At 39.0% G+C, this 14,592-nt stretch overlaps 1 protein-coding gene across 2 annotated transcripts; it reads left to right on the plus strand.

Annotated features, from left to right (window-relative positions):
• The first annotated feature begins 41 nt into the window (after positions 1-41).
• LOC146332566 (receptor for retinol uptake stra6-like) lies at positions 42-13,927 on the plus strand. Of its 2 annotated transcripts, none has more exons than XM_084730634.1 (17): positions 42-325; positions 729-795; positions 3,738-3,823; positions 3,923-4,062; positions 4,230-4,396; positions 5,349-5,456; positions 5,987-6,054; positions 7,361-7,440; positions 7,631-7,692; positions 7,773-7,935; positions 8,263-8,338; positions 9,650-9,783; positions 10,298-10,415; positions 10,525-10,626; positions 12,329-12,492; positions 12,569-12,706; positions 13,638-13,927. In XM_084730634.1, the coding sequence occupies exons 1-17, from the start codon at positions 225-227 to the stop codon at positions 13,919-13,921; spliced, it is 2,058 nt and encodes a 685-aa protein (XP_084586760.1). In that variant the 5' UTR covers positions 42-224; the 3' UTR covers positions 13,922-13,927. The 2 variants fall into 2 exon arrangements, with proteins under 2 accessions (XP_084586760.1, XP_084586831.1); XM_084730705.1 differs by having other exon boundaries at positions 45-325; positions 13,662-13,927.
• Positions 13,928-14,592: the final 665 nt, after the last annotated feature.

Here is a 14,592-nt window from a genome sequence, read left to right on the forward strand (position 1 = left end):
TCTCCTCTCACTCCCCTCTGTGCAGTTGTTAATCTGCTGAGTTGGAACCGTGTTTGGTTGGACTGGAATGTGTCTGAGTGTTTGGGCCAAACTGTCCCGACACGTTACAGCAGCAGCAGCAGCAGGTCACTGAGCGAGGTTACCTGACTGCAGGAGGAGGACCTGGACTCCTCTGGATCTTTAATCGTCCTGCTTCGCCCGTTTGACTCGACTGAACCGCTGCCATGAATCAAAGCAAGGCTGAATTTGAGCCTTTTGAATATTCCTACTATGACTATTCAGACTGGTACTCCAACAACGCAGAGCCGACAAAACCACCCAAAGAGTGAGTATAAACACATCTCTGAATATTTAAGTCACAGCTGAAGGTGTCTGCTTTTCATTCATGTTTTGATTATTGCTTGTGTTATTTATTTATTCTATGTACAAGAGCAGTGTGGGAATTGATTGCTAATGACGCCACGGCAGCAGAAAAACACTGAAATCAGGATTAATGCAATAAAACAAAACTAATCAAATAATATAGATCTTTTATCAAATTCAGATCAGTTATTAGTCATGTAAATTTGTTGCAAAATATTTGTAGTTGAACAGGGATATGCCAGCAATTTCCAAAATATTTGAAAATGTTTTGTTCTAACTGAGGTTTACAGTAAAAAGTAAAGTTCATTTAGCCAACAATTCAGCTTTTTTCATTTCAGTTTGTGTTTTTTTCTTCTTTTTTACAGAATTATTTTACCATGTGACCCCACAGCAGACGACAAGCTCTTCCACATATGCATGCTGTCGATATCTGTAAGTAAGCTCACTAAAATCAGAATTACTGCCTTTTGGTTGTATGCCTCCACCGGCCAATTGAGTTGCAGTTTACATCCATGTCTGTCCAGACACATAAAATGTATGTGGTGAAGATTTTGGAGGAATTTAATAAAAAAGTATTAAGTGTTTTTTTTGTTTTTTTGGCAAAGGGAAATGTGATTCCAGTGAGAAACATGCATGCTTCAACATTATGATGTCACAGTGAAAATGACCTTTGACATTTTGGATATAAACTATCATCATTTTATCCTTTGAGATATTTGTGTGAAATGTTGTCATAATTAACTAATTTAATATTGAATTAGGGCCAAAAATGTGTTTAATTTGGTCACTGTGACCTTAAACTCTGATCACCAAAATCTTGTATGTTCATACTCGAGACCATGAGGACGTTTATACCAAATTTGAAGAAATTCTGTCCAAATGTTCCTAAGATACGGCACTCATCAGAATGGGACAACCTTGAGGTCACCGTGACGTTTGACCTCTGACCTCCAAAATCTAATCAGTACATTGTCGAGTCCAAGTGGATGTTTGTGCTAAATTTCAAGAAATTCTGTTCAGGAGTTCTTGAGATACAATAATGGGACGGACAGAAGGACAGCCTGAAAAAATAATTCCTCCGGGTCTTTAAGGCATAAAAAAGTGACTATAGGCTTCATCTGAAAAGTGATGGCACATTTTGTTGAGTGTTGATGTAGATTAAACCTCTGACTCCAAACTATTCTGTCTCGTAAACCTGTATAGTCCAGTATTGTCTATTCGTGGCAGTGGATATGTCCATGGCAAAATATTCACAGTAAGAATTCAACCTGGTGTCTTAAGTAGGCCACATTAAAAGTCACTTTATTATTCAAAGTTCAAAGTATGAAAATGAAACAGATTACTTAATGAGGAAGAAATAGCAGCAGGATGAACTGCAAAGAAGTCTAGATGGTAAAGAGAGATTTTTAAAAAAAGCCCTGATAGAAAGTCGACATGCTTGACTGTTTTGTGTTTGGCTATTGGAGCAGAACACGCCTCATGTTTTATAACTATTCACTGCTGAGTCGCAGGAAAAGTCACCAGCCGGCTTGAGTTGAGTCAGACTGGTTCAGTCCGCTGAAACTTTTTCTGCAGTGGTCTGAAACTGTTTCGTCTCGTCATGAATCATTAGTCTGAACTGGTCTTAACATGAATGAAATATGGGTGTAGTTGCATAGCAATGTAGTAGACAGCAGCTGGACTCAACAAAACATCTATTTACCATAAACAGGAGTTAGTCCAAAGGTATTGTAGAAATACAGTATAGTTGCCTAATAAAGAGACTGAATTTTCTAAAGTTTATGCTGTCAAATCAGTTAATTTGTCCCTCATTTCAGGATAAGAATACAGTTTCAGAAGTGAATGATTAAAGGACAAGTGAGCAGATTAAGTGTCATCGAGCAGTGAGGTTGCAGATATTGCAACACCTCGTCTCACAAGACATTGGTTATGTTTACATGTGCACAATATTCTGGTTTTTGCCCCTATTCTGAAAAAGACCATATTCCTAACAAGCTGTTTACGTGTCTGATGAAAATGAATATTCCTTTAATATTCCTGTTTGCATGCAGCTGTGCATACTTTTCCCTTTTTGATTCATTCAATCACCTTCTTGAAAAAGTCAGCATAGTGATATTTGTGTGTATCTGTGGATGTAAATGGCTCATTCTGAGTGCACAAAATGAACGCTATAGTCCATCTCTGCCATATTCTACCAATAAATCCCTATAAATCTGACTCATTGAACCTTTAACCAAGCTAGCACAGTGGCTAGCTTGGTTAGCAGTAAAGTTATCACAGAAAAATTAAAATGAACAAATCACCAACCAGCAACAATTTATCAGAACAGCTGTAATAAAAGACACAGTTCAGACATTTAGGGCTTAGATAAAACATGTCTGTTGATATTTGCTGAATCACAGACCAGACAAAAAACAGGAAGCAAGAGTTGTGGTTGAATATTCAACTGAAACCAACTTATAGGTTATAGCTTCCAGATTAAAAATGGCTGTAAATACTTACTCCAAACAGGACATTTACACAACAGTTTCCTATGAATGTAGTTGAGAAGTTTTTGCCTCCTCCATCAAATCCTCCTGTCTTTTTTTCCCCTCTGAATGCATCTTCGCTTCAAGCAGTTGCTCAGTTTAATAATGTTTGCCTTCATGTTCTGATCCAATTACAAGTGGAGGCCACTCTCTCGGTCAGAAAACTCCTCATACTGTACACAGAATGAACAATAATCAGTTTCCCCGTTTAGTCAATTATGTGCAATAAACTGTGACAGCTGGGTCACTGCAGCTGATCAGAAATAACAAGATCCTGTAGTCTGATGATTCTCTGGAAAATGAGGTTTCTTTATACAGGAGGCCTCATGACTCATCGGTCGCTCTGTCAGTATCCAACTGCATCTACAAGGCTGCTTTTCTTTGTTATTTCAAGTTCTGTAGCTGACTAGAAAAGTTCGAATTTTTGTGGCATAAGGAGGAAACGTACAGTATGATTTATTTACTCTTAGTGATAGGGACACATGGACAGTTGGACAAAATATAGCAGCAGCAAAGACAAATGTCTGGAGAAAGGTCACAAAAAGAAACTATCAGCTGTTTAAAATGCAGCATGTTTTGTTTTCAGATTAAAGTTTAATTAGAAAGAAACTGTGACCATTTATTCGGCCACACACATAAAAATCACAAAAACCTGATTTTCGAGTCAAGTTTTCAATAAATTTTCAGTCCAAAATCCAAATAACAGAATCTATAAATCAATTTAAAACAAGCAGAGCCTTATTTGCATCAAACAAAGCGATATTTGTTAAAATATCGTGTTATAATCCTGATGTGGAAGTGCTGCATCGAAACCAAAGTCCTGATGAACTTCATCTTTCCCTGCAGCTGGTGGTCATGTTAATCCTGGCAGTTCTCTCCAGGAAAAACAAATTCTGCCAAGGATTCACACGAGGATCCTCCAGCATCTTCAGGTGAATTTGGGGACGTCTAGAGAGACAGGTAATGTGACTTCAGTCTGCTACAGGTTTGTCCCGTTATCTAAAACGTCCCTGTGTGATCTGATCTCACAGTCCGGCCAACTTCCTGGACCAGACTCAGAAGAAAGGCCTGGTCATGGCTGTTTTTGGAGTGGTGTTCAGCAAACTGTCGATGCTGGTGATCGCCCCGGACCCTCTGCCTTTCGCCAAAGACACTCCAGCAGACATTAAAGGTGGACATTTTAATCTTTATAACGAATGTTTATAAAGCTGCATCTATACATTTGCCGTGGCAGCTCGTCCTCACCAGAAAAATCTTTAAGTCAATATTGAGTAGCCAATACAAGGTCACACATCAGGGAAAGAAACCCACTCCTTTCTTATATCCGCTGTTTTTCAGAGTACATGAAGATAATCGCCATCTTCTACTATCCTGTCCTGTATTATCCTCTGTTGGTCTGCGGGACTCTGCAGCACAAAGCAGGTTACGTGTTCGGGACGCTGCTCTCCTTCAGTCACTTTGGTGTCCTGGTGTGGCAGAAGTTCGACTGTCCAAAGACTCCAGAGGTGAGGCACTGAGAGACTTATGACCATATTTAAACATAATTACAGACACGGACAAGAACGACTGCCTTAGCCAAACCCAGTGAATTTAATATCTGACAAGTTATTTCATCACATTGATGTGAAAATTGCAGAGTATTGCCACAAAGCAGCGATTAGCAACATTGCCTGCAATGACCTCAGTACCTGATATCACAGTATAAACAGTAGTTTTAGTAGTTTAGTAGTTTTATTTCAGCTGCCATTTTTAAAAATCTGCAGTTTTTTTTTTTTTTTGCTTATTGTGCTTCGACACATCAACATGGAGGTACAGGAGAAAAATAACAGACAAACTGACGCTTTGGTATCATTTTTGTTCTGTAGTTGTGTGCAAAAATGCATGTAGAAACAGATGTCACATTTTCATACGTAGTGGAATAATCTACCTAATGCCTCATGCCTTTAGACCATGGTGTAAATGCAGACAAGGACAGGCTTAAGGAACCCTTTAGTTCCTTAAAAAGTAGTTCCTGGCACTAAAAGTTCCGGGTCCTTTGGGTGGATTTAGATGTTTTTGTTGGAAACAGCTGCTTGCTGTGGTTGAAAAACACTGATTAGAGCTCTGAGGCTGAACCAAAACTGTAAAGTTGCAGATGCAAAGCAAAAACAAACACCTGAAAGATGCTAAAAACACTGTAGTGCAGAGTAGTTTTGAGTGAGCACTGTCACATTACAATTTAAAAATTTTCTATTAATATGAAAACATTGATCACTGCAGCTTTAGTAGAAAATATTCTTGCCAGCGACTCGTGCAGACTAATTAAGTACTGTCTGGTTTTTCACATTGATAAAAATATTTTAGCACCTAAAAACAAAACTCCATTCATCTCAAAACAAGTTCAAATAGAACCACAACTGTGGGGTGATTTGACCATTTTAGGTGAACTGATCTCTTTTTCCATTTTCCTCCTCACAGATCTATAAGTACTACTCTCTGCTTGCCAGCCTGCCTCAGCTGGCCTGCCTCGCGTATCTCTGTGTCCAGTTTCTGTTGCTGTTTGTCAAAGGACCAAAGACTGACGAGGTGAGACATCAGCACTCAGTACTAGTTTGAGTTTAATGTTTTCTCTGCCCAGTGGTTTGTGTGTAAATAACATGTAAAGTGATCTGAAGCAGTCTCTGGTGCAGCTGAATGAAGAAACATGAATTTCAACTATGTAAAAAATAACCATGATTACTGTAAGCAGCTTGCGCGGAGCAGAGTGGGTTTAACTCAGCGTCCTTGAGCAGATTATGACGATGGAGGTGATATTTTTGTTCCCTTTCAAACATATTAAAAACAACAGAGTTTTTGTTTTAACAGCAGGTTTAATCTGTCAATGGTTTTCACAAAGTATTTACAAGAGAAATACCTGTGGTGAGAATAAACAGAAAAAAACAGCTCTTTCAGTCACGCATTTTTTAATTTTACCTTTTCATGTCATGACATGAACTGAAGCTCAGAGGGTTAAAAGCTGACAGGACCCTGAATAAATTAAAGCCATGAACTTCTAGTAATAACTTCCTCTCTCATAAAGTGACTCACAAGTCTTAAATGTTTTTTTCTTTCCACAGGACCTTGACAGCAGCTACTACACCGACTATGTGAAGCTGCTTCTCAAGAAAAGGTCCTCAACTTCCAGGTGAAAGGAGATAATTATGCTTTTTGTTCCCTTTGTCTTTTTGTCCTCGATTTTTCTGCTCCCAAAAAATGTTTCACATGCAACTACTCATCCATTTCATCATTACCGACACTGAAGAGCTAATGTATTGCAGCCATTTGCTCATTTATGAGCAGGAGTACAGAAAAACTACTGGCTTGATTTTCATAAAACTTGGATCGGTGTAGCATGGGCCCAGGAAGAATGCATTAAAATTTAGGAGCAGATTCTAATATTCCATTCTCCCTGTTTGGATATGTATGTCAGAACACAAAAAAAAGGCTCAAAATATAGACTGTCTGCTGCAGAAACTGTGAAAGAGTGGCAGGGTCGAGTATTTGTAGATCTTGATTACTGAAATGAGGTGCAGCTGGTGTTGCTCTGAGACTCCATCACACCTGTGTTCACTCACACACACAGACACACACACACATAAAAAACCAACATAGATTTGAAAAGACTTATTGCAAAATAAAATACAGAGAGCGTCTTGCTTTAACGAATGAATTAAATGAGTAACTTAACTGTTCCTTTTTTTTAGAATATAAAATAATATCCTTCACCTCCCACTTAACTGGTTTGTTTAATGAGCAAAAATACCCTCCAGTTTTCTCCAGGATGTTCTTATACATTCACAAATGTTTTATTGGGTCTTTATCTTATTAAAAATCACATTAATTCAGTTGTGTCCTGTGATGACAAAAGACTCATATGATGGAGGTCATGCTTTGATTTTACTGAACCAGCAATGAACCTGCTGCATCAACATTGTTTTAATGGAGATTTGTAGGTTTTTAATGATATTTCACTTCATTTATCTGACAGTTGTAGTTTGGCTATCTGTCAATATATAGATTTTGAGTTTACCTTTAACAGGAGATACGCATATAAAACAAAGCTTATCAAACATGTCAGTGTTTCAGCAGCAAAGGAATATTATTATAACACAGTTCTTTACATCTCCCATAAAATCTCTCAGAATTTAAATTTCAACCAACAGCTACAATATATTGCGTTTCAGTTCAACTGAAAGCGTTGCCATTCAGTGCACTACTTTTACTTGTAATGTAGTATTTTTTCACTGTAGTATTATTACTTTTATTTAAGGAAATGAGAATAAGAATATGTCACATCACTCCTGCTTATATTCGTTGGAAAAATTTTAATCATAACATACAGCCATGCAGATGCTGTATTGAATGTTTATGTGATTCTTTGTCATCATATCTAAATATGACAGAAGACTGTTTGTGGCTAACATGATTAATTCTCTATGTTTATACTGTAGTTCTGCATCTACAGACAAACCAACACTAGCAGAGAGAATCCTGGAGGTGCCGAAGAGTTATATTTATATACCAGAAAAAGGTTTGTGCACAGACAAGTGCAGGTTGTTGTATTTTTTTACCTTAAATTATTATGTTCTCATTTTGTATTTATGTCATCTTGAGATGAAAAGCTTTGAAGTGATGCAGTAATGATAAATCCTAAATGGCTGTGACTGAAACCAGATCCACTGTGACGAGACCGACACAGATTTCCCTATTTTGTCTTTCAGTGTTTCGTTTTCCTGTAAAGCTGGCTGTATCAGCATTCATTGCCTTTGTGGCGATATACCACGTAAGTCTTCAGACCAATCATTATTTTTCAGGCTGCTGTTTGTCTTTGTGGTGCTTAAACATCACGTGTCGACCTGTCAGACGGCGCTGCTGTTGGTCGTCACGGTGGTCCCCACCCTCCACATTGTTCGAGCTGGTATTGATGAAAACATCGCCTTCCTGTTGCTGAGTTTTGGGATCGTCCTGTCAGACGACAGGATGGAGGTCGTCAAAATTGTGACCTTCTACACGTGGCTGCTGGAGGGTAGGTGGGACCACGTTTTTGGATTGTGAGGTAGAATCAGTGGGATTTGTTCAAGCTGTTTGTACATGCAACAAAAACAGCAAAATAATGAGACAACAAAGAAATTACAGGCAGAGGGCTGCAGGGTCTCTGCAGATTCAGACACCACCAAACACTTCCAGAGGGTCATAAGTGATGATTGAAAGGGATGATGTTTATATGAGTCTGTACAGTGTTTTAAAAGAAAATGCTGAATATTATAGACTACTTTCAACGAAATCTGGTGTCTGCGGTTAATAAAACAAGCTACTGATTTTGTGTTTTCTTCTCCACCATGCTGTCTGTTAGTGTGCTACTGCTGCGCCCTGACTCTGTCTCTGTTGGTCAGTCTCATCATGCTCATGAGGTCCATGGTACTTCACAGGTAAGTAAAGTAAAATCCTGCATTTGTTACAGAAGAATCTCTTTTCTTCAAGCAGAATAAACACACTATTGCCATATTATCACCATAAAAGTTGATATGTTGAATGTGTTTGTCAGCTTTTGCCTTCCTGGAGAAACAGAGTAATCTCTATAAATTCTGATCTGCATATGAATGCAGAATCTGTAGGCGAGAGATAAGTTTTGGTATCTTAAGTGTTCTGGTTTTTATTGTAGTCTGTTTCAAGTCTGGGCGGTATTGGTTGCTTGTCCATGTGGGGAGCAAAAGAGGTGGAACACACTGACTGAAATACAATCTCTGAACCCACTAGTTATTATCTGATGATGATTTTAGACACAATCTGGTCAACTCCAAACCTCATTCCTGCATCTCAGGTTGCTCAGTGGACTGTAAACAATGACCACTGCAAGGAAGAGGAAGTCTTGGCCTGGATATCTATTATCTTTTATCTGGATACAGCAAAGCCATGAAACATTGGCCATTGCCTCCAGAGGTTAAATCATTGTCAGACAATAGTTGATGGTTGTTGAGACTGGACATAAAGCCACATTTGGACTTGTGTCTCTGGCTACCTTACAAATGTATGTTCATAACCACCCCTTTTAGTTCAACATGTTCAAACCAAAATGCCTCTGGATGCCACTGGACAGACCCATAGTGAAACAGACATGTGACATAGCAGCTTCCTGTCTGGATGCAGCTGCCTGCTTGCAATCTTTCTCATATTACACCTAAACAGTACACAACATTAGACACAAGAAATAGGCAATGCAGAAACAGAATCTGGATCCACATTTGATCAGCACTGCCTAGTTTGACAGTATGATCTGAGTTTTAGGAGCCTGAGGTGTTGTGCTGGATGGACCTGCTGACTGGACGCAATCGAATACATCTACAACCAATCAGAGCAGCAGAACTTGTGACATGTGACTCTATAAATCTGGACCGGTGATGCTCCTCTGTCAGTCATTGTGTTGTTCCTGTGATTGACCCAATCAGGTTCAAGGCTGGTGGAAATCTGTCTGAATGATTGGCCAGACGTATCTGCCAGGGCAAATGAAATCAGGAACTTGGCAGATAAATCTGGCTGCCAGGATAGTCTCCACCAAAAAAATCTGCCACATGGCAACAGAATTTTAAGTGCAAGTGTTGGGAAACAGCCCTTCACCTCATGTTTTCTACCACCTGATAAAACCCTGTTGATTCGTCTCTGTTGCTGTTGTGATACTTTGGGTTAGATCACGAGGCCTTCCTGTCTGAACCTAATGTATGATTATGTATGATTTGTTTCAGGTCAAACCTTAAAGGACTGTACAAAGGAGACATTTACAGCATTTATAACAGCCAGAAAACCATTCGTCCATCTAAACCTGGTATCGTCTGCTGGATGGGTTTGACGGGATACCAGGCTGCCATCGTCTGCCTCGGTAAAACTCAGATACACACAAAAAAAATCAATTAATTATAACTTCCTTCAAGGGAAATACTTATAATACTGTATGTTTTTCTAATTGTCACCAAATCTCAAGAAGAAATGTACTGTATGTGGCCAAAACCTGGACACTTTTACTTCTGTATCATAGAGCTTCATTGTTTCTCGAAATGATTAAAAACACATTGCACTTGGTGAAATTTGCCTCTGTTACCATGAACACACACTCTGTAGTTTATTTTGAGTTGATCCTTGCAGGAAATATTTACTTAAACAGCAAATGTGGATTAATCTGCAGCTGAAAATAGGCACCAAGAAATGTTCTATCCGTTTTTTAAAACATGTACCTTTAATAACAAATGAGCCTGAGTGCAAGAAGGATGACAAGGTGGAGAGTAGGCAGACACAACCTCATGCTTTAATTAAAACTAGAATAGAAATGTGTGTGTGAGGGTGAATACCTTTTGGCAGTATGTTAAAAATATCTGTTTTCTGTGTTGCGTTTACAGGAATGGCCATTCAGACTGTTGTGTTTTTCATCTGCTTCTTGTTCCTGGTGTTTATGATCATCATCCCCGTTTTTTACGGTCGTAATATCATCGTCTTTGAAATCGCTGGAAAGGCCTGGTGAGTCACCAACCTTTCATGTAACTCTTTTTCATTTTGTGATCAAAGATCAAGACCGCAGATTACAGTTAAGTTTTTTTTTTCATTTTCCATCTTTGTGACGTCTCAGGCCAGCCTGGGTCACTCTGCTGCTGGTTACCGTGCTTCAACATGTCACTGCTAAGTTCGCTTTCATCAAAAAGGAAGCTGGAACGAGAGACTTGAACAACAGGTATGTGAAGCATATTCCAGTTTGCATAGTGATCAGAATAAAGGCCTGGTCACATGAATTAATGTGAGTGGCCGCAAATTTGCATCCTTCGTTTGCATCAAGTTCAATTTTGGTGAACTTTGAGGGAGTGGAGTCGCAGCCTGGATCTATATGCACTTGATTTCACAGCAAGCAGAGTCACTTTGAACAAATTAACTGCACAGGAGCTCAAAGTGCTTTACAATTCAGCAGCAAAGACAAAAACACAAATTTAAAACCATACACATATGCAAAGACAAAAAGAGAAGTGTCACTTTTGATGAAGTAGCGTTAACACATTTTCTTTAAAAATATTTTTTTAATTAAAAACAGATGGGTACTTGCTAAATTAAAAAGATGCATTGTGAGTTACGCATTTAAAATTGCAAACTCAGTCAGCCAGGCAGAGTGTTCCATATTTTTGGGACACTGTGGCTAAAAGTAGAATCCCCAAAGGTTTTTGTGGCGACCTTGGGCAAAGATAAAAGAGCAGCTGTGGAGATTTTAGACTTTGTGGAAGATCATAAAAAAGCAGACTGTGATATAAAAGGGGGAGAGGTCATTTAGTGTCTTAAAACTAAGACAAAACATACAGGGAGCAGGTGCATGTTGTGTAAAACAGGAGTTATGTGATGGCTAATTTTAGTTTTTGTTCAAATCCTGGCAACAGCACTCTGATCTGTAGTTTTACAATGACTGCTGTTGGTAGACCAGTGTACAGAGCGTTACAGTATTTGAGATGACCAAAAACAAAAGCATGAACAAGCTTGTCAGCATCTTACTGGTTCAGCAGAGGTCTCACCTTTGCTATTTTGCAGAAATGATAACCAACAACAAATCAAAGTCAAAATTAGAATCAGAAATACTTTATTGATCCCTGGGGAGAAACTGCTGATGTTACAGATGCTCCTGTTCAAGAATAGAAAATATATATAACATACAGAGAAATATATGAATAGAAAATAAGAAATGTGTAAAAATATATACATCCATTTACAATATATGAGATAATATAACAATAATAACAAATATTTACAATAATAAGTGTATAAAGGTGCATGTGCCTTATCTACAATATATAACTACAGTATATAAATCTGAAGTTGCAATATATGCAATATTGCAAAAGTTATTGTGAATTCAAGTCAGTATTGTACATGAGTAATTGTATGAAGAACTCAAGTGAACAATGTGAGCATTAAGTTGTGCAACAATGGCTCGGCTGAATGAAAAGTAATTTGACAGTGAAAAAACAGAGCAGCACTTTCTCCACTAACACGTTCAGAGACGGCGCAGCTTAAATAAGTTGCTAACATAAACAGACAAACAAATATGGTAAAGAAGAAAGTTAACAGTTGGAAAAAAATAGAAAAATGAGCAGAAGCGACCGCACCAGACTGCACGCACGGTTGGCACACGCGCACTTCAGGTCATGCCTGTAAAATCGTGCCAGATTCTAAAATGACATTGAGTTTTCCTACTTGTGGTCGTGTCTGCGAGATCAGATGTCCCGGTTTAGCAAGAGCACTTGTGACTTCAGTGGAGTTTGATTCATTCATTCAGTATTTTTTAGGCTGATGCCAGTATTTTTAGACTCTTTTTAGGCCCTTCATGTGGCCTCACGGTCTGAGCATTTATTTGCTATCGTTTTTTTTTTTCTGAATTACTTTATGGTGATTTCCAGAGAGAGTCTGTTCCTCCTGACATACCTGCTGTTCCTGATCAACACCCTGGTTGGACTGATCGTTGCAATCTGGAGAATGGTGATAACCGCTTTATACAACATCATCCATCTTGGTCGTATTGACATCAGTCTGCTGCACCGAACTGCAGAGTCCTACGACCCAGGTATGATATTCATAGTTTTTTGGCTGTGATCTCAGTCTGACTTTAGTCACACTCTGTGATCTTTGACCTCTTCCAGCCTACAGATACTACACCCACTCCCTGAAGGTGGAGGTCAGTCAGTCACACCCGGTGTTGAAGGCTTTCTGTGGGCTGCTGCTGGACATGATGGTTGAAGGTGGCCGAGCTGGACAGAAGATAAGGGACGCAGAGGAAGGTACTGTGGAGACCCTGAACACACACGACTGATTCACAGATTACATTTAAAATATACAGACTTCCAGTGCTGAATATTAACAAGACTAAAAATCTATAATCGCTGTAATGCACCCATAAGGGCTAATAATTATTTTCACTCTCAAAAACATAGTTTCATGGATAGAAACAACAACAATTCCTAAATCCTTACCTCACCTCTGAGCCTGACTGTGAGCCTGCTCATTAAACTGTGATTGACTTTGAAAATTAATATTTTTGCCCAATGATGGCACTATATGAAAATTTTCACAAAAACCAAGAAAGCCTTCACCAAATGTTATGCTCATCCATCCAACATTTCCCAAGACATTTCTCTCCAAACCACAAATGTGAAACCATCTGTACCAAAATGTGAGCCGAGCATAAATGTCTTAAACCAGATATTGAGTCAGAAGGTCACTGGACTCATGTAGATTTATTGTCTGTGCTTCATGAATTTTGCACTCATTTAGCATGGTACCCTCCAAACATTTAGCATGTTGGTACAACATGTTAACATTAGCATGGTAGCATTGTATTTTAGCACTAAGCCTATTCAGTCAACACCCGAATTGTTGGACATTTCATACTTTTGACCTGTTTGGTGCATTAAAAGGAGATGACAAAATTAAGATGAAGTTAGCTTGAAGAGTTTAGAGATCCAAGATATGAGTAACTGTTTTGAAGAGCAACATACCAGCAGAAAACATTACTTTTCTTTTTTGTTTTTTACTATTTTAAGGAAGTCCTTTTCTTATCCCTGGGCTCTTTAAATTGTTTATAAAATATGGGAATTACTATGATTAGAGTTGCAAGTTTCAAATAAAAACATACATACTAATATACAGTGACTTGCAGTATATTAATGGACCCTGAACCCCTCAGTCTGGTGTCTCGTTCTGCCCTGACAGCCTGCTCCTCCTGCATGCTTTCAGGGATTCAGGAGAACAGGCCGAGCAAGGCGACCAGCCATCAGAGGATTCGCTGTCGCTGGCAGCTGCTGTACACTCTGGTCAACAACCCGTCACTGCTGGGCTCCAGGAAGCACTTCCAGACACTACAGACCTCTGAGAGCGTCCTGAACGGGACCCCCAACCGCAGCTCCAAGAAAGGAAGCAAGAAGGAGGCCGACAAGCCCGCTGCCGAGCCGGACCAGTCCACTGAGACCCCAACAAACCAGGATAAAACTGACTGAGATTCTTGATCTGGCAGTATACTCCAAACAAAATCATGTCTAGCAACACAACGAAAACTTCTATCCAGCTGGAGACGCTTGTGTGACACGTTGGGGAGGGACCAGATGACACTCAAGAAGTTATACTTCTTGAATTAAAAAAAAACTTCAATATTAGATGATTCAACTTTTTCAAAATCACCCTTTCTACAGCAGGTGGCTCCCAAACATCAGTGTGCTGTAGGGCAAGTCCAGGGGTACTATAGGAATATACTATTACTAATTAATTAGCTGTATCGCATGTACTCTGAACCTAATACAGAGGCAAGAAAAACCTTCCATCAAGGCTTACCACAGTTTTTGCCATTGGCACAGTTGCCGCATTGGTTATAGAGACTATTTTGCATAAAAATGAATACAGGAGGAAAAGAAAGGTTGAAAGCCTCTGCTCTACATTATCTGAACAGGGCTTCGACTTTATGGTTAAGACCTGAGATATAAGATATATGGAACATAAACTAGTTACTGTAAGGTACAGTTAGGGTTTGGCAATGGTATTTTGTTATTGTTGTGTGAACATGTCCAGTCTTGTTTGGAGTATACTGACACTGACAGGCTGTTAGATTTGTACAAGGTTTCGATGATGGCACTAGAAAAGAAAGGAGTGTTAGTCAGGGCGTTTATTATGTAGC

Source organism: Lutjanus erythropterus, chromosome 1, assembly GCF_056507025.1.
Source record: "Lutjanus erythropterus isolate fLutEry1 chromosome 1, fLutEry1.hap2, whole genome shotgun sequence".
NCBI classification, from domain to species: domain Eukaryota; kingdom Metazoa; phylum Chordata; class Actinopteri; order Lutjaniformes; family Lutjanidae; genus Lutjanus; species Lutjanus erythropterus.